The sequence below is a fragment of the Xyrauchen texanus genome, chromosome 42, assembly GCF_025860055.1.
Source record: "Xyrauchen texanus isolate HMW12.3.18 chromosome 42, RBS_HiC_50CHRs, whole genome shotgun sequence".
Classification (NCBI taxonomy): Eukaryota; Metazoa; Chordata; class Actinopteri; order Cypriniformes; family Catostomidae; genus Xyrauchen; species Xyrauchen texanus.
The window spans coordinates 32027362-32048897 of record NC_068317.1 but is presented as its reverse complement, the minus strand read 5'-3'; the positions used below and the strand labels follow the sequence as shown (position 1 = coordinate 32048897).

Genomic DNA, 21536 nt, shown 5'->3' with positions numbered 1-21536 from the left:
CAGCCACGCACGTCCACGGGCGGATCGGAGGCAGTCCTCCGGCCCCTGGCGAACGGAACGCCCCTGGATGGAAGGGTTCTCCCCACGTCCCTGGAAGCGGTCCTCCCGCTCCAGGCGGTCGGCCAAGAGCCCCTCCTCGCTCGCGGTCAGCGGTCTCAGACCCCACCGCGTTTCAGCGGCTGGTAGGGGACTCCTCCGCCCCTGGCAGCAGCCCTAACCGCGAGGAAAGCAAGGAAATGTGTTAAGTAATAAGATGGCTAATGTGAAATCTATTCAAAAAGTCCTGTTGTCATATTTCTCATGGCATCAAGTTGATGCCAACTAAACACTAGCTCTGCTCGTCTATATAACTTATCCTAAATATCCTCGCGCCAGTCCATCAGAAACGCCATCTGATCCATCCAGTGGCACTCGGAGATCAGAAGACCAAAGTAACCCTGAGTACATCTGGCTCATAACAACATAACCGTTATTCAAGCAGGACAGAGATACGGAAACAACACACAGGCCTCCATATTGGTTTACATGCATGGCACCAAACAGAAATTCCCAAAGTCGATCCACCTCTTTCCCATTTGTGGGACCCTAACAGGGCAGCAGGACTCTCTAGTGCCCAAAATAGACCATGTCAAAATGCTTTGTGCCCCAGCTGCCAGCGTGCTGAGTGCGAGGGCTTCTCACAAATTCTCCAAGTGATTCCAGGGTTGGCTGCGTACCCGCGCTCAACGACAACACAGTGGGTTTTACTGCCAGTTAAGATCAGTGAGGGTGTTTACATGCACGATCTTACACCGGTTGTGCTTAAGGCACATAGGAACACCTTATATGGTTTTCTGTACCAGGCTGAGGTCATTAACAGTTTAAGCATACACTGATTGGCACACCTAGATTTTGCCACCTTACCCCCATTTTGCTCTGCATGTAAACACCTTTATCACCTTATCCAATATGCCCATGAACGTTGTTTTGATGTCAAAAGCCGAGAATAACTTGATTGTTTCAATCTCATGCAATTACGGTTTTCTTGCATTGTCGGATTATTTCAATAGGCTTGGTACTTATCAACATATTCACATACATGTGCATGTAAACATACTCACTGATGAAGTCGATGGTATCTGGGTATCCCAACGAGTATTGGCGCTGGCTACCACCCCTGCAGTCGCGAGTTTGAATCCAGGATGTGCTGAGTGACACCAGCCGGGTCTCCTTAGCAACCAAATTGGCCCGGTTGCTAGGGAGGCTAGAGTCTCCCTCGTGGTCGCTATAATGTGGTTCTCGCTCACAGTGGGGCGTGTGGTGAGTTGTGCGTGGATGCCACGGAGAATAGCGCGAAGCCTCCACGCGCGCTACGTCTCCGTGGCAACACGCTCGACAAGTCACGTGATCAGATGCGCGGATTGACGGTCTCAGACGCGGAAGCAACTGAGATTCATCCTCCGCTACCCGGATTGAGGCGAGTCACTACACCACCACGAGGACTTGGAGCACGTTGGGAATTGGGCGTTCCACATTGGGGCGAAAATAAACAAAAATTTTCAACGGTTTATAATGAATGAGTGGATACAATGACACCCGGGACATGAGCTGGTTTCACCAAAAAATTACCCCAAAAATGACTAAAACAGCCATTGCGAGTGGGATGGCCAATGGGGTGGCCAGGCTTTGGTCCATGGTGGCCACGTCCACCCCCTAGCTCCACCAATGTTTATTATTATTAATAAACCGGACACGGATGGTGCGAAAAAGGTTTGGGGGGGGGGGGGTTTATGGAAATGGATTATATAATAGGATGCAGACCGCGCAATAACCGGAGAAAACCTCCGAATTAAATTGACACGATCCGCCCCATTTGCACACTATTTCGCCAGACCCGCTTGCGCCTAGACTCGGCACATGCTCGCACGAAAATACCAAAACCTCATGGGCATGTCCATTGCGCTTATGACTTGTGCATTGCTCTGAAAAAATACATAAACATCAAAACTATGACATATTATTTCCAATAAGGTTTGTTGTCAGGCTGTGACACTGTAAATAGTCTCAATCTGTGTACAGCTGGTCGGAGGGCACGTTCTGACATCTTGTGCCCATTCGAGAAAGGAAACGGCAGATGATATCAGTGTGTGGGGGGTCCGAGGCCCCCCGTCCCAATCGAATTGAAGTGGGTTCCATCCATTAGCACGTCTTTAAGGGACACTGCGAGGTGTGTGAGAGCGATAGCACCCATCACGCACACCCTCGCACTTTCAACATGCCAGTCTGCTGAGAGGCCACTGCCGCCTGCTCGAAGCGAGAGAGACTGGTAAGAGATGACGGGCAGGGGCCAGAGACACGGGTACAGTCATGGACGACCACGTTGCCAGTCGCACAGCAAGTCATGTGACTCGGTGGCTGTTCTCATTCAATTTAAGATTATAATGAGATTAAAAAAACAAGTGAATTGTTCTTTTGAGTCCATTAATTGGTGGAAAGTCATTAATATTCATTGGTTGGGTCATTGTTCCATGTTATTGGACCAGTATTTGGATGCACCCCTGCAGACGATGACGGTTATATATTTTCATTCTGAGTGAATTTCGGGGTAACACAAATGGATTAAAAGATGGATTATTTTGATTGAAATAATGCCCTTAAAAATGCATCTTTCCTCTTTTCCGCAGCAAATGTCCTGATGGATTTGAATGTATGAAGACAGGACGGAACCCAAACTACGGCTACACGAGCTTCGACACCTTTGGATGGGCTTTTCTCTCCCTTTTCCGACTTATGACGCAAGATTACTGGGAAAACCTCTATCATCACGTCAGTAGTCTTCCATTATCTGTTTTGCAGCACACCGTATTTATGTCTTATATTCTGGAGAGAAAAAAAACATCTAAACATTCCTAAAATACTTGAAGCAGAATGATGAGACTTAAAGGGACAGTACACCCAAAAATCATTTATTCACCCTCGTGCCATCCCAGATGTGTGTGGCTTTCTTTCATCAGCAGAACACAAATTAGATTAGTAAAAGTATATCTCAGCTCTGTAGGTCCTTACAATGCAAGTGAATGGTAACCAGAACTTTGACACTCCAAAAAGCACATAAATGCAGCATAAAAGTAATCCATGTTCCTCCAGTGGTTTAATCCATGTCTTCAGAAGTGATATGATAGATGTGGGTGAGAAACAGATCAACATTAATGTCCATTAATAGTACCAATCCCCACCTTTAATCAGCCATAATGAATAGGTGTATAGTGGAGATTTAGAGTAAAAATGCTACAAGGAAAAATGGGTTTCTCACCTACACCTATCATATCTCTTCTGAAGACATGGATTAAACCACTGGAGTCTTATGGATTACTTTTATGCTGCCTTTATGTGCTTTTTGGAGCGTCAAAGATCTGGTCACCATTCACTTGCATTGTAAGGACCTACAGAGCTGAAATATCCTTCTAAAAATATCATTTGTGTTCTTCTGAAGTAAGAAAGTCACACACATCTGGAATGGCATGATGGTGAGGAAATGATGAGAGGATTTTCATTTTTTGTGAACTGTCCCTTTAAATTTTGTTTTCAGAAAAAATCAAACAACATTTTAAGGTTTATAAAAAAATAAAAATAATAAAAAAAGCAGCAGCAAAACAAAGTATATATATATATATATATATATATATATATATATATATATATAGGAAAGATTGAATGAACTAATCTTTAATCAAATCAAATTAATAAATAAAATATTGTACATTTTATCAAGTTAATTTTGTTAAACATTACACCATTCGATTTAATGGAATTTTGTTGTGAAATTAAAACTGAAGTCCTCGTGGTGGTGTAGTGACTCGCCTCCGGGTGGTGGAGGACGAATCTCAGTTGCCTCCGTGTCTGAGACCGTCAATCCGCGCATCTTATAATGTGACTTGTTGAGCGTGTTACCGTGGAGACGTAGCGCGTGTGGAGGCTTCACGCTATTCTCCGCAGCACCCACGCACAACTCACCACACTGAGAGCGAGAACCACATTATAGTGACCACGAGGAGGTTACCCCATGTGACTCTACCCTCCCTAGCAACCGGGACAATTTGGTTACCCCATGTGACTCTACCCTCCCTAGCAACCAGGACAGTTTGGTTACCCCATGTGACTCTACCCTCCCTAGCAACCGGGACAATTTGGTTACCCCATGTGACTCTACCCTCCCTAGCAACCGGGACAATTTGGTTACCCCATGTGACTCTACCCTCCCTAGCAACCGGGACAATTTGGTTACCCCCATGTGACTCTACCCTCCCTAGCAACCGGGACAATTTGGTTACCCCCATGTGACTCTACCCTCCCTAGCAACGGACAATTTGGTTACCCCATGTGACTCTACCCTCCTAGCAACCGGACAATTTGTTTACCCCATGTGACTCTACCCTCCCTAGCAACCGGGCCAATTTGGTTACCCCATGTGACTCTACCCTCCCTAGTAACCGGGCCAATTTGGTTGCTAAGGAGACATGGCTGGAGTCACTCATTTGAACTCACTGAGATACCCAGATGCCTATTTATAACTCTTTGTTCTTACATTGAATAACATACAATTTGTATATAGTCTATTCATGTATTTACATTTACACCGTTCAGTCACAACATTAAAAGCACCTGCCTAATATGGTGTAGGTCCTCCTCGTGCCGCCAAACTATTCGTGAGACATTTCCTTCCGCAGAACTGCCGGTCACTGAATTATTTTTTTATTGATGTATTGGAATGAGCATTAATTAATGATTAATTAAGGATGAACTAATGCTATGCAAATGCGATGTATGTACGAGAGCGAGAACCACATTATAGCGACCACGAGGAGGTTACCCCATGTGACTCTACCCTCCCTAGCAACCGGGACAATTTGGTTGCTAAGGAGACCCGGCTGGAGTCACTCAGCACGCCCTGGATTCAAACTCGCGACTGCAGGTGTGATAGTAAAATGTGTTTTTGATGCTCTCTCTACAGACTCTACGGTCCGCTGGAAAGGCGTACATGGTGTTTTTTGTGGTGGTGATCTTTCTGGGCTCCTTCTACCTAGTGAATCTGATTCTGGCTGTGGTGGCCATGGCGTACGAGGAGCAGAACCAGGCCACCATCGCTGAAGCGCTGCAGAAAGAGCAAGAGTTTCAGCTCGCCATGGAACAGCTGAAGAATGAGCAGCAGGTGAGTCCGACGTTCAGGAAATGTTTCCTGACTATAGCTGTGACTATACGGTGTATTTTAGCACGACTGGGATGCTGTATTGACCAATCAGCATCAAGCACCGCCATTGTACAACCTCACGTCAACAAACCACGTCACTGAGCTTAATCTATTTTCATGCAACAAAGCTAATTCTATCACGTAGCGCTAACTGAATCTGTCTGGTGTCTCTCAGGTTGTGCAGAAAGCGCAGGAAACCGAGTCCATCTTAACTGCGGACGTGTCGCCTTTTAGCTCACAAGACAACAGAGGGATTCTGGACCGGAGGAAAAGCTCAAGGCTGCTGTCAGATGGGACGGAGGTCGGCAGTATTGACAAAAAGGCAAAGCTGGACACTAAAGAGGGCATGAAGGTAGATTAGACAAACCAAGCCCTTTTTATACAATTAACTCAGTCATGATACTCACCTTCATGTCGTTCCAAACCCATATAACTTTCTCTCTACTGTGGAACATAAAAGGAGATATTTAGGATAATGTTCACGCTGCTCTTCAGCATTCAATGAAAGTTGAACTTGAAAAATGGCAAATTAGTTATTAACGCTAAAGTCCACAAGTCTTTTGATTTTAAACGATAGATTTGTGTAAAGAGCCAAATTTAAGTGTTATTCACTGAACATCTTCCACAAATATCATATTCAGGCACATTATCTTCGATAATATATAGGCAACTTCAACAATGCTAGTTTAGAATAAAATATAACATATGTAATGTAGCGTTTAAGGCATTACATTTGTAAAATTGGGCGAAAATGTGTGGCTACCCGCATCTTATCATGTGGCTTTTTGAGCATGTTACCGTGGAGACGTAGTGCGTGTGGAGGCTTCATGCTATTCTCCGCGGCATCCACACACAACTCACCACACGCCCCACCGAGAGCGAGAACCACATTATAGTGACCACGAGGTGGTTCCCCATGTGACTCTACCCTCCCTAGCAACTGGGACAATTTGGTTGCTAAGGAGACCTGGCTGGAGTCCCTCAGCACGCCCTGGATTCAAACTCGCGACTCCAGCTGTGCTTGCTTTTTTGATTATTGGGGGTCTTATTTTATTCTTCAAAAGATCAAATCAGACAGGTTTGGAACAACATGAGGGTGAGTAAATTATGAAAGAATTTTCCTGCATCAGAATCCATAATAAAGATAATTTCACTCTTTTCCGCCAGCAATCACATTGTTTGCTCGTTCGGACTCTCTCCTTGCGGGCCAGACGGGAAAGTCAGGTGAGCATCTTCAACTTCAGACCGGCAAACAAAGACTCAGATGTGGATTTCGCGGACGATGAGTTCAGCAATCACGGAGATTCGGACAGTCGCGGCGGCTCGCTGGCACTGCCCTGGAGCAGACGACGCACCAGCGCTCAGAGCACGTGCAGTCACACCTCACAGTTCTTCTTCCCGAGTCTCAACATCAACGGCAAACTCTTCGTAGCCATAGACCAGAACGGCACCTCAGGCCCGGGGCCGCTGTCTCCTCTGCCGCTGCCCGCCTGCACCATGGAGAAGGTCAAAGAGGAAAGTGTGAGTGTCTTTATGTTTTTAATCAAACGAGGGATTATTCACGGTGGAATGGGGTCGATTGGAAACAGCATGGAAACATGTACGTCACATGGGTATAGATGAAATACTTCCCTGGACAGATGTTGAAATATTCTTGAGCTGGACACAGAGTTATAAATCCATCAGGGTCTTCAGGTCATGTTTCTAGAGATAAACCATTCATGATCTGAGTGTTTTATACCAATATTAATTTTCAACTTAATTGGTTTGGATGGATGGATGGATGGATGGATGGATGGATGGATGGATATAAAGAAGGAAGGAAGGATGGATGGATGGATGGATGGATGGATGGATGGATGGAAGGATAGATGGATGGATAGATATAAGATGGAAGGAAGGATGGATGGATGATGAATATAAAGAAGGAAGGAAGGAAGGATGGATGGATGATGGATATAAAGAAGGAAGGAAGGAAGGATGGATGGATGATGGATATAAAGAAGGAAGGAAGGAAGGATGGATATGAAGGAAGGAAGGAAGGATGGATGGATGGATGGAAGGATGGATGGATGGATATAAGATGGAAGGAAGGATGGATGATGGATATAAAGAAGGAAAGATGGATGGATGATGTATATGAAGGAAGGAAGGAAGGATGGATGGATGATGTATATGAAGGAAGGAAGGATGGATGGATGGATGTATGGAAGGATGGATGGATGATGGATATAAAGAAGGAAAGATGGATGGATGATGTATATGAAGGAAGGAAGGAAGGAAGGAATGCAGGAAGGCTGGAAGGATGGATGGATGGATGGATATAAGATGGAAGGAAGTATGGATGGATGATGGATATAAAGAAGGAAGGAAGGAAGGATAGATGGATGGATGGATGGATGGAAGGATGGATGATGGATATAAAGAAGGAAAGATGGATGGATGATGTATATTAAGGAAGGATGGATGGAAGGATGGATGGATGGATGATGGATATAAAGAAGGAAAGATGGATGGATGATGTATATGAAGGAAGGAAGGAAGGAAGGCAGGAAGGATGGATGGATGGATGGATGGATGGATGGATATAAAGAAGGAAGGATGGATGGATGAAGGATGGATGAAGGATGGATGGATGGATGCATGGATATAAGATGGAAGGATGGATGGATGATGTATATGAAGGAAGGAAGGGAGGAAGGATGGATGGATGGATGGATGGATGGATATAAGATTGAAGGAAGGAAGGATGGATTGAGGGAAGGATGGATGGATGTATATGAATGAAGGCAGGAAGGATGGATGGATTGAGGGAAGGATGGATATAAGATGGAAGGAAGGATGGATTGAGGGAAGGATGGATGGATGGAAGGATATAAAGAAGGAAGGAAGGATGGATATGAAGGAAGGAAGGATGGATGGATGGATGGATGGATATAAGATGGAAGGAAGGAAGGATGGATATGAAGGAAGGAAGGAAGGAAGGAAGGATGGATGGATGGATATAAGATGGAAGGAAGGATGGATTGAGGGAAGGATGGATGGATGGAAGGATATAAAGAAGGAAGGAAGGATGGATATGAAGGAAGGAAGGATGGATGGATGGATGGATGGATGGATATAAGATGGAAGGAAGGAATGAAGGAAGGATGGATGGATATAAGATGGAAGGAAGGAAGGATGGATATGAAGGAAGGAAGGATGGATATGAAGGAAGGAAGGATGGAAGGATATAAAGAAGGAAGGAAGGATGGATATGAAGGAAGGAAGGATGGATGGATGGATGGATGAATGGATGGAAGGATGGATGTAAGATGGAAGGAAGGATGGATGGATGGATGTATTATGGATGGATAGATATAAAGAAGGAAGGAAGGAAGGATGGATATGAAGGAAGGAAGGAAGGAAGGAAGGAAGGATGGATGGATGGATGGATATAAGATGGAAGGAAGGATGGATGGATGGATGGATGGATATAAGATGGAAGGAAGGAAGGATGGATATGAAGGATGGAAGGAAGGATGGATATGAAGGATGGAAGGAAGGATGGATATGAAGGAAGGATGGAAGGAAGGATGGATGGAAGGATGGATGGATGGATGTAAGATGGAAGGAAGGAAGGATGGATATGAAGGAAGGAAGGAAGGATGGATGGAAGGATGGAAGGATGGATGGATGGATGGATATAAGATGGAAGGAAGGATGGATGGATGGATGGATGGAAGGATGGATGGATATGAAGGAAGGACGGAAGGATGGAAGGAAGGATGGATGGATGGATGGATGGAAGGATGGAAAGAAGGATGGATGGAAGGATGGATGGAAGGATGGAAAGAAGGATGGATGGAAGGATGGATGGATATGAAGGAAGGAAGGATGGATGGATGGTTGGGTTGCTGTTGTTGTTTCCCACAGTCATGGAAAATCTGGGAATTGTAAAATGTTTTATTTATAGGCGTGGAAAAGTCGCTATAGGTTATTAATTAATGACTCTTGTGTACAGCTCGTGTAGTGTAAACCATTCTGGCGGGACAGTGATGTTGGATTTGGGAGCGCATTGGGGTTTTGTGTCGAAATGGTTCATTATCCAATAGTTCAGAATTAAATCACAGACGACTGTAAAAGGTCATGGAAGGTCATGGAAGGTCATGGAAAGTCATTGGTCAAAAAAGGGTGTAAATTTGGGAACCCCAGTTTTTGTTGCTTATTGATTATTTAGTTTTCATTGTGCCCAACAGCAGAAAAAAACCATCATTAATTTCACATATTTTCACAAAGAACAAAATGTTCAGCAGGGCATGCTGAGTGACTCCAGTCAGGTCTCCTTAGCAACCAAATTGGCCCGGTTGCTAGGGAGGGCAGAGTCACATGGGGTAACCTCCTCGTGGTCACTATAATGTGGTTCTCGTTCTCGGTGGGGCGTGTGGTGAGTTGTGCGTGGATGCCGCGGAGAATAGCGGGAAGCCTCCACAAGTGCTACGTCTCCACGGTAACACGCTCAATAAGTCACGTGATCAGATGCACGGATTGACGGTCTCAGATGTGGAGGCAACTGAGATTCGTCCTCCACCACCCGGATTGAGGCGAGTCACTACACCACCACGAGGACGTAGAGCGCATTGGGAATTGGGCGTTACAAATTGGAAGAAAAAAAAATATATATATATATATATATATATATATATATATATATATATATATATATATATATATATATTAAAATTTAAATATGAGGTCTGGAGTTATTTAAATATAATAAGCCAACAGATTTGGTTCATTTTAGATTTTTTTGGTTTATTATTATTATTATTATTATTATTAGCACCATCAAGCATTATGAATTAATTAATATTTTAATTAATAATATTGTAATTAAATGTTAGAATGAAATAATACATTATTAGTATTACTGTTATATTATTAATAATAATCATAACACTAATGATAATAATAAATATTATTATTACATTAATATTATAATTACTAATATTGCAATTAAATGTTTTAATTAAACAATACATCATTATTTTTCTATTGTTATAATTATTACTATTATTTTTAAATGATTAATAACGCATCTTGTTTTTATTGTTCAGGGTTTCCATAGATACTGGGAATTTTTAAATGTTCCAGACGTGGAAAATAGTGTATAATTTGTAAATTATCATATTTTGATTTTGCATTTAAAATGTAATAATTGTAATATGAAGTCTGGGGTTAATTTAAAGTAACAAGCATGTCTGTGGCAGTGCAATGGCACATATGATGATTCTCATAGTTATGCAACGTTTAAACTTTGAAGAATTTATTGTTACTAACATGGTACAAAAAATGAGGATCTCAAAGCTCTGATGAACTGGTGAGAGATGTTTGAGATCACATGGAGCTCTCTTCTGAAACTCTAACGTGACATTATTAAGTTGTTTTCTCAGTGTAGGAGGAATAATAATAATAACTGAGATGTGTGTCTGATTCTGCTCTCTTATGGAGATGCACATGAGCTTTTACAGTCAGGTTTTTGTGGAGTTGCCAGAAATATCATAAATATTCACAGGTGTCTGAAAACTGTCTGGACTGTCTGATAGAGGCATGGAAATCCTGTTGTCTTGGCGATGCAGTTATGGTAACGTAGCAACAGATGTTGAATAGAGTTGCACCGGTGTCTCCTCAGACACACACACACACACACACACACACACACACACACACACACACACACACACACACACACACACACACACACACACTCACACACACCCACACACACACTCACACACACTCACACACACTCACACACACACACACACACACACACACACACACGGCTGCAGGAAGTTGCAGTGGTGTTTTCCTGCTCATCTGAACAGCGGAGTAGGCGTTATAATGAGCTCCTGCGTCAGACCTTTGATTACCTGCCATCAAAAACCCATTATATAATAAGACGGCCATTGTTACAGATGACCATTATAGAATTGACTCAAGTGCCCGCGCACACACACTCACACTCACGCACATCACACACTCACGCACATCACACACACACACTCACTCACATCACACACATACACACACACACCCTCACGCACATCACACACACACACTCACTCACATCACACATCACACACACTCACATCACACACATACACATACACACACTCACTATCACACACACACACACACACACACACACACATACACATACACACACACACACTCACATCACACACATACACTCACATCACACACATACACACACACACACACACACACACATACACACACACACACACACACTCACACTCACATCACACACACATTCACATCACACACATACACACACACACACACATACATTCACTCTCACACACACATACACACACACTCACACACACCCACACACTCACACCATCACATCACACACACACACTCACACATCACACACACATCACACACACTCACACACACTCACACACACTCACACACACACACACAAACACACACACACTAATGTTAAAACAACACCATCAGACTCCTCCAGCAAATGGGTGAAAGTGTTTGACAGAAATGAACATAGTTGTCAGCACATTTCCCACAATGCCTGTTATTACAAATGCATTTGGGGTTCATTTCTACTTGTATGAGTGTTTTGCATTTGCATTAAATGAGGTTGACTTCTAAAATGCCCTTTTGAGGGTTATAGATTGTGTTTCTGAGCTATTTTTAGAGGTGTTTGCTTAGTTAACACTAAACGAACTAATGCATTAACCAAGATTCATAAGTGCTGAACCTTTTAAAAGTAAAGTCTTTAGATTGACTGCGTCTTTTGCGTCTTACAGGGGCACAACTCCACCAATGAGCTGAGCAGTATGCTTCTACCCCAGCTGCCCCTGGAGGGTCGCGACCGTACCCTGAGCGCCACCAGCTACATCACTGACGCCATGGAAGGTAACACACAACTCCAAAGCAAACGATGAGATATGAGGCCTGAAACAACGATTGAATGTGCACTAAATCAACAGAATCTTTTCCAGCGAGGTGCGTGCGAGGACAGTGGTGTCTCCTCGCTGTTAATATCGTCCCGTGAGACTCGCTGTTGTTTTGAGAGGAGAGGTGTATCCCACCTCGCTGACGTGACATCCCCTGGGCGGCATGTGAAGCGAGGCCGATCCCTGAGCGCTCCCTTCTTTATAAAAAGCAAAAAAGGCGGCAAGGCACTTACAATGGTATTGAATGGGGCCAATCCGTAACGTTAAAATACTGTTTCAAATATAGGCACAAGACATCAACGATATGTGTGTTAACATGATTATAGTGTGATAAAATGCACATCGTCATGGCAACGAAGTTGTAAAATTAGCACTGAAATTGCACGCCGTCTTCCGTCTAGGAGAAACAATGTGATTTCTCTTTCCTGAGGTTAGAGTGCTCTCCTGAAAACAGAGAACAGCATTGCTCATGAAATGTCACCTGTGAACAAAAATGGTCTTTTCTGGCCTCTTGATTGGTCAGCACAAAAGTTGCTAAAAGAGGAAATGCACAACGTTCAGAGTTTAGATCTGCTAGCTTGAGAAAATGCCAATCCTCATTATCACGCGTGTGGAAGCTGACACGGCAAGACAGCACGAGGACAAATTTACAGTAATGAGCCCGTTATGTCAGAGGATGCACACAAACATGTGTGATAGATTTGTGTATTAAAAATGCTGTATCAGACATTACAATTTCCACAGTATTTTTAGGATTCTTTCAAATATTATAGCTAATACAGTTTGGTAAGGCTAATACATAAATGAACAAATAAAGATTGTATGTCCTTCAAACAGTATAAGAAGCTTTTATTGGTATTTAGAGGAAATGATGGTTATTTTGGGCAAGGTGAATCATAACATTGCAGTACAATCTTTGAAAATCGGACAAAAAGCATACTTACCGTCTTTAATGAGGGCAAGAACTACAATCCCACAAAGCACTGCGGATGACGTAATCATATTAAAAACATGTATAAATATAGATGCAACAGCGATACCGGGGGTCTAGCCAATTATTGGCGCCATATGCAGGAATGCGTTCAAGAGTTATAAGCCAAACTAGCAATTTATCTATCTCCTGACCAGTAGGGGGCAGTGTGCCAAAATGCTGCAGGTAACCTCAGGGCCTAACGGTGATGACACGTACCAAGATTCGCCCCAATCCCTCAAAGTGTTGCGGAGATACAGCCTCAAGTTCAATTTTGCGCGTTCTTCGTCAAATTCGTCGAAGCGCCATTCGAAAACGGTGTAGTTTATCAAAATTCTGTGAATCAGTTTTGTTGTGAGTGCCTCTAGATGATGCAGGCCAATTTTCGTGCAAATTGGACCAACGGTCTAGGACGAGTTCGAAAAAGTAGGTTTTTCCAAAAAATGCAATATGGCGGAAATCGAATCGTCTTGAGCCAAGGAATATTTAGTTTCTAAGACTCACGGTTCAAAAGTTATTAACATAAATGTCATGCAAATTTGGGCAGTTGGTGGCGCTAGAGGGTTTGAGGTAGAGGCACCAAATTTGCTGTGGTGACACATCGGACTGTCCTCTATCTGTGCGCCAAATTTCATAACTTTCCCGCAAGCGGTTCTATGGGCGGCCATAGAGTCAACAGCGGAAGAAGAAGAAGAAGAATAGGAACGCTAACGAGGCTTGACCGCTAAATATAAATGTAACATTTATAAATAATATATTGGGATTTCATTGCAAAATATGCAAAGTACTGTCATTTGAGAGTGTAGGAAGAGTGGCTTGGTTGTGTCATGGGAGTGGGCGGAGCTTCAGAGCTCTTTTGGCGCACTTGTTCGCCATGATTCTCTGATTGGCGGATCTTCCTCTACAGGATTATGGGTAGTGTAGTTCTTCACCAGGAATTCCGCTATTAAACAGTTGTTTTTGTTAAATGACTGATGGCTTCAACAGACGTATTTACCATTGATTAATAACCTCGGAGCTCACGGTAGGCCTGTCTTTAAAGGTTTATAAGTTAACGTAATCAGTTTCTCTTCTGGAGGATGAAATAAACGGTGACAGGTCGACTGAACCCGCTGCGGATCACGACACCAGCACAGCGGTTTGTGGCACATTAGTCCCGCGGACCTGAATCTGGCCTCAGCAAACCTCCGTGTCCGCAAAACCTTTGAAGAAGAATGTTGAATACATTTAACGTCGATTTTAACCATGATACCACAACTGTATCTCTCATGTTTGTTCTGCCAGATTTGGAGGAGGCCCAGCAGAAGTGTCACCCGTGCTGGTACACGTTTGCTCACAAGTACCTGGTGTGGACGTGTTGTCCGGGCTGGCTGAAGGTGAAGGAGTGGATGAAGTTCATGGTGATGGATCCGTTCTCGATCTGGCCATCACCATCTGCATCGTTCTCAACACACTCTTCATGGCTCTGGAACACTATCCCATGACTGATGACTTCAACAGGATGTTGTCTGTGGGGAACCTGGTAATCATAAGAGTGTTTCTAATGCTGGTCTTGCTGGTCTGTCTTTTTAGGCACTGTGTAAATGTAACTAGTAGATTCACTTCTCGAGACACCTGCATTCTGTTCTATATGTTACAATGCATCATTACCGCCACTTCCTATACGCATATTATGCAGTCTGCGTAGGGCACCAATTCCCTAGGGGGCTTCCGAAACTCCAACGGATGCCCTTCCTTGCATAATATGCGTTATTCAAGGACCCGGTAGCAGTCGCAGAACACAGTCTATTGCATAGTGCGCCCACCCCCCCTCGAAGCTCTGCGTTGGGCAGCTATTTGGCCAGCGGCGGCCCTGCACTGCGCAAGAATGCCTTTGGATTGAAAAGCTTCTTTGCATGTGTACGTCATGCGGTTCAAACACTAATATAGAATTTGGATTATACTGATTTTGTGTACTTTTTATATTTTATTAATATTTCAGTGTTTTATTGTATTTATATCATAAATATTACTTCATTTGACCTTTAGTTATTTGATCATTATTATATTTATTTAATAATTTATTATATTTATATGCTAAATATGTCATCAAAAATGTATTTATTCATCCTTGATATTTATCTTTATTTAATTAGTAGTATTTTATGTTATTTATTTAATAAATATGTATTAATTTGCCGAATGCTGATTTTACTATATTTTATTGATATTGTAATGTTTTATTAATATTTACATCATAAATATTTATTAACTTGGCCTCTGCTAATTTTATCTTTATCATATTTTATTATTAATATTTAATGTTGTTCATATAATACATATTTCTTATTTGGGCCTTTACGGATTTTATTTTCATTTTATTCCATTTTATTAATACTTTATAAATATGTATTAATTTGGCTTATACTATTTTATCTCAATTTTATCAGATATTTGTTATTATATTTATATCATAAATAATTATTAATTCAGCCTATATTGATTCTATTTATATAATAAATGATAGAATTATATATATATATATATATATAAATATTATGGTAAAACTATATGATTTTCATTTGATTTATTATTGCATATTTTGTGTAGTATAAACATAATTTTATAAATGCAATAGACAGGTGATACACTGGATTCAGGTGTGATGATCTCATATCATCCAGTCGTCTATAGATAAATTAAGCCATTAAGGCATTGCTCGGAATGATACACTACCATCCTGCACAGTATACACTGAACAACAACTACTTTAAAAAAATAGTATATTAAACATTATATTATACTGCATCAGTACGGCTGTCTTCACCTGACTGATCGTGTCCTGCTGATCACTGATCTGTACAGGTGTCCAGTGTTCCCGAGTAAAGGGGTCAAACCAACAGGCTGGGTTATGCTGCAAGCGTGGAGAACAAACACATGTGAACTAGTGTCAAGAGTCATCACAACTCACTGTTTGAGCCGTTTGGTTGCATCGTTTCTTCACAAGCGTCAAACTTTCTCAACACAAACACGATGATGTCATTTCAAAGTGTCCAAACTTGTCTCGTCACTTGCTCGTCCATCACAGCGCCCGCAGTGTGAAGTCTGGAGATTCTTGCTGTCACAATCACTTTCTATGATACGCCCAACAGACAGCAGTTCTTATCATTAACATAAACCAAATGCAAACATTTCCCTTAACTGAAGTAGTTTTGGTTTGATGCATAGTTATATATATGCGTATGATAGCAGTAACAGGACTACTGTAGATGGTCCGGAGACAAACATAGTTAAATGACATGACTTAAGGCATTAGTCTTTGCCCAAAAATACCATAAATAAATAACTGCAATTACACTTAAACGTACAATCATAGTGTAAAAACATAAAAAGGACAAAAACGAAATGAACCTCGTCCCAGCACGGCAGCGTTCAGTAGGGCACTATCATGATAAGGAGCGGTGTGCTGAATGAATTGCTTCATGTAAATGTTAATGTGCGATCAGCTCCTCTGTTTGAAGGTGAACGAGAGCGTGGGGGGCTCTTGAGGTGACGGCCGATGCCTCTCCACACACAGTCACATTGAATCTGCAAACAAGCATGTTGCTTACTTAAGCATCTGCGAGAGATTTCAAGCGCAGTTACTGTCAGTAATGTTTGCACTGGGCGGCACGGGTGCCTCGGGACACACGGCTGATCATGCATCAGTATGAAGCAGTTACATAGTGAGTGATCTGAAAACAACTCACTATAGACTGGAATTAAACTACTGATTCAGAAAAAGAAAAAAAGACTATTGGAAAATTATGATATTTATTTGCATTACGACATTATGTTCCATGACATTTGGGAAGATTTCCCCCAATAATTCTCACTGTTGTGCTGCATAAAGGTTTGGATGTATTATTTTGATTGTATGGTATGTATATTTCATGGTAGTATTTGTTATACTTCCTTTAATAATGCTAATTAAGCAACGTAAATTATTGTGCACACACACACATAAATACAAACATAAATACATACAAACATACATATATACATGTATATACATATACATACATATATATACACATACATGTACATATACATACATACATACATACATATATATATATATATATACATACATACATACATATATATATATATATACATACATATACATATACATATACATACATATATACACACATACATATACATATACATACATACATGCATACATACATATACATACATACATACTATACATACATACATATATATATATATATACATATATATATACATGTATACATGTACATACATATATACATGTATATACATATATATATATATATACATATATATATATACACATACATATACATACAAACATGTACATATACATACATATATATACACACATACATATACATATACATACATACATACATGCATACATACATGCATACATACATATACATGCATATGCATACATATATATATATATATATATATATATACACACATACATACTGTTAAGAATGAGGTCGGAGTCACACAAGGGATGAGGATCCAAATGCGGGTTTATTGATAAAAAGGAAACAAACAGGCATGAACAAATAAAACTACCACGATGGGCAAAATGAAAACAAAACACGAAAACACAGGAACTGGAAACACGGAACACAGGCATGGGAGCGAAGCATAAACTACGCACAACAACATTCAACGATAGACAAGGACTGAAACAAAAACCAGGATATATATACATGAACATAGAACTAAGGGGCCAATGAACAAACAGAACACCAAACAAGATAACAAGATGACAAAACAGAAGCAAATGGCAAACTTAACGAGGGCAGGTGAAAACAATGAACAGTGAACACGAGGGCTGACAGGAAGACTATGGAGGTACAAGGGTGACAAAAGTGAAAACTAAGGAATAACAAAAGTGACAAAATTACAAACAAAGGGCAACAGTGAGACAAGACAGGGTAACCGTTACATAGCCCCCCCCTCAAGGATCGGATACCAGACGATCAACAAAAACAAAAAAACGGAAGAACAAATGACCAATGACTGGGGGCACAAAGGGCAGACAGGCAGTCTGGGGGGCAATGAGGGGTAGACAGGCAGTCCAGGGGGCAACGAGGGGCAGACAGGCAGTCCGGGGAGCAACGAGGGGCAGACAGGCAGTCCACGGGGGGCACAAGGGACACGGAGACAGACCAAGGAGGGCGAGAGGGCAGATAAGCTGTCTCTGGGGGTGTGTGCTGGGAACCAGGTCGGGTGGCCTGGGGAGCTTCCACCGGGTAGGGGCGGGTTTAGGTGGACTGGGAGATGGCCGTAGAGCAGGGGCCGGTTCAGGGGCCTGGGAGGTGGCCACAGGACAGAGGCCGGTTTAGATGGCCCGGGAGCTGGCCACTTGGCAAGGACAGAGACTGGGTCAGGGAGCCTGGGAGGAGGCCACTGGACAGGGACTGGGTCAGGGGGCCTGGGAAGAGGCCACAGTACTGGGACCGGGTCAGGAGGCCTGGGAGGCGGCCACAGGATGGGAACAGGGTCAGGAGGCCTGGGAGGAGGCCACAGGATGGGAACAGGGTCAGGAGGCCCGGGAGGAGGCCACAGGGCAGGGACAGGTCTAGGAGGCCTGGGAGACAGCCTCAGGACAGGGACAGGTCCCGGAGGCGGAGCTGAGAGGGGCTCTGGAGACGAAGCTGTGGGAGGTTCTGGAGGCCCAGGAGGCGGAGCCAAGGGAGGTGGACCCATGGAAAGCTCAGGAGGAGCAAGAGGCAGAGCTGAGGGAGGCTCTGGAGGCTCAGGAGGTGGAGCTGAGGGAGGCTCGGGAGGCCCAGGAGGTGGAGCCAAGGGAGGCGGAGCTGAGGGAGGCTCTGGAGGCTCAGGAGGCGGAGCCGTAGGAGGCTCAGGAGACGGAGCTGAGGAAGGCTCGGGGAGAAGAGCCGTAGGACGCTCTAGAGGCAGATCCCTAGAAGGCTCTGGGGTCTCTGGGAGCAGAGCCGGAGGAGGCTCAGGAGGCGGAGCCGTAGGAGGCTCGGGGAGAAGAGCCATAGGAGGCTCTGGAGGCGGAGCCGTAGGAGGCTCGGGGAGAAGAGCCCTAGGAGGCTCGGGAGGTGGAGCCGTAGGAGGCTCTGGAGGCGGAGCCGTAGGAGGCTCTGGAGGCGGAGCCGTGGGAGGCTCGAGAGGCTTGAGGGGTGGAGCCCTGGAAGGCTCGAGAGGCTTGAGGGGTGGAGCCCTGGAAGGCTCGAGGGGCTTGAGAGGCGGAGCCCTGGAAGGCTCGAGAGGCTTGAGGGGTGAAGCCCTGGAAGGCTCGAGAGGCTTGAAGGGCGGAGCCCTGGAAGGCTTGAGGGGCGGAGCCCTGGAAGGCTCGAGAGGCTTGAGAGGTGGAGCCCTGGAAGGCTCGAGAGGCGGAGCCCTGGAAGGCCTGAGAGGCTTGAGGGGCGGAGCCCTGGAAGGCTCGAGAGGCTTAAGGGGCGGAGCCCCGGCAGGCTCGAGAGACTTGAGAGGCGGAGCCCTAGAAGGCTCGAGAGGCTTGAGAGGTGGAGCTCTGGGAAGCTCGGAGGGCGGAGCTCTGGAAAGCTCGGGAAGCTCGGAAGGCGGAGCTCTGGAAAGCTCGGGAAACTCGGAAGGCGGAGCTCTAGAAAGCTCGGGAAACTCGGAAGGCGGAGCTCTGGAAAGCTCGGGAAACTCGGAAGGCGGAGCTCTGGAAAGCTCGGAAAACTCGGAAGGCGGAGCTCTGGAAAGCTCGGGAGGAGGAGCCCTAGAAGACTCGAGAGACTTGAGAGACTTGGGAGGCGGAGCCCTGGAAGGCTCGAGAGGCTTGAGAGGCGGAGCCCTAGGAGGCTCGAGAGACTTGAGAGGCGGAGCCCTGGAAGACTCGGGAGGAGGAGCCCTGGAAGGCTCGAGAGGCTTGAGAGGCGCTGGCTCTAGGACGGGCATGACCACTGGCGCTGGCTCTTGGGCGGTCCTGGCTCCTGGCGCTGGCTCTTGGACAGTCACGGCCACTGGCGCTGGCTCTTGGATGGTCACGGCTACTGGCGCTGGCTCTTGGACGGTCAAGGCTACTGGCACTGGCTCTTGGACAGTCGTGGCTACTGGCACTGGCTCTTGGACAGACATGGCTACTAGCACTGGCTCTTGGACGGTCATGGCTACTGGCACTGGCTCTTGGACGGTCGAGGCTTCAGGCACTGGCTCTTGGACGGTCACGGCTACTGGTACTGGCTCTTGGACGGTCGAGGCTTCAGGCGTTGGCTCAGGGACGGTCGAGGCTAAAGGTGCTGGCTCAGGGACAGTCGAGGCTACAAGCGCTGGCTCAGGGACGGTCGAGGCTACAGGAGCTGGCTCAGGGACGGTCGAGGCTACAGGAGCTGGCTCAGGGACGGTCGAGGCTACAGGTGCTGGCTCAGGGACGGTCGAGGCTACAGGCGCTGGCTCACGGATATCTGAGGCTACAGGCACTGGCTCATTGACGTTTGAGGCTATCGGCACTGGCTTACTGATGTCTGAGGCTACAGGCGCTGGCTCTAGGACGGGCATGACCACTGGCGCTGGCTCTTGGGCGGTCCTGGCTCCTGGCGCTGGCACTTGGGCGGTCACGGCCACTGGCGCTGGCTCTTGGGCGGTCACGGCTACTGGCGCTGGCTCTTGGGCGGTCAAGGCTACTGGCACTGGCTCTTGGGCGGTCGTGGCTACTGGCACTGGCTCTTGGACAGACATGGCTACTACCACTGGCTCTTGGGCGGTCATGGCTACTGGCACTGGCTCTTGGACGGTCGAGGCTTCAGGCACTGGCTCTTGGACAGTCACGGCTACTGGTACTGGCTCTTGGACGGTCGAGGCTTCAGGCGTTGGCTCAGGGACGGTCGAGGCTACAGGCGCTGGCTCAGGGACGGTCGAGGCTACAGGCGCTGGCTCAGGGGCGGTCGAGGCTACAGGAGCTGGCTCAGGGGCCGGTCGAGGCTACAGGTGCTGGCTCAGGGGCGGTCGAGGCTACAGGCGCTGGCTCAGCGGATATCTGAGGCTACAGGCACTGGCTCATTGACGTTTGAGGCTATCGGCACTGGCTCACTGACGTCTGAGGCTACAGGCACTGGCTCACTGATGTCTGAGGCGACAGGCTCGCTCACAGTGACATGCGTTGGCGCAGGCTCGCTCACCGTGACATGCGTAGGCGCAGGCTCACTCACAGTGACATGCGTAGGCGCTGGCTCGCTCACCGTGACAGGCGTGTGCGCTGGCTCGCTCACCGTGGAAAGCGTGGGCGCTGGCTCGCTCACCGTGGAAAGCGTGGGCGCTGGCTCGCTGACCGTGGAAGGCGTGGGCACAGGCTCGCTGACCGTGGAAGGCGTGGGCTCTGGCTCGA

At 45.2% G+C, this 21536-nt stretch overlaps 1 protein-coding gene across 1 annotated transcript in view; it reads left to right on the top strand.

Annotated features, from left to right (window-relative positions):
- Positions 1-21536, top strand: part of LOC127635198 (sodium channel protein type 4 subunit alpha B-like) — a 161551-nt gene that overhangs the window by 66309 nt on the left and 73706 nt on the right. The window contains 7 exon segments of the mRNA XM_052115070.1: positions 2664-2805; positions 4991-5188; positions 5412-5579; positions 6395-6748; positions 12064-12172; positions 14468-14596; positions 14599-14705. Of these exon segments, the coding sequence (XP_051971030.1) occupies positions 2664-2805; positions 4991-5188; positions 5412-5579; positions 6395-6748; positions 12064-12172; positions 14468-14596; positions 14599-14705 (1207 nt within the window).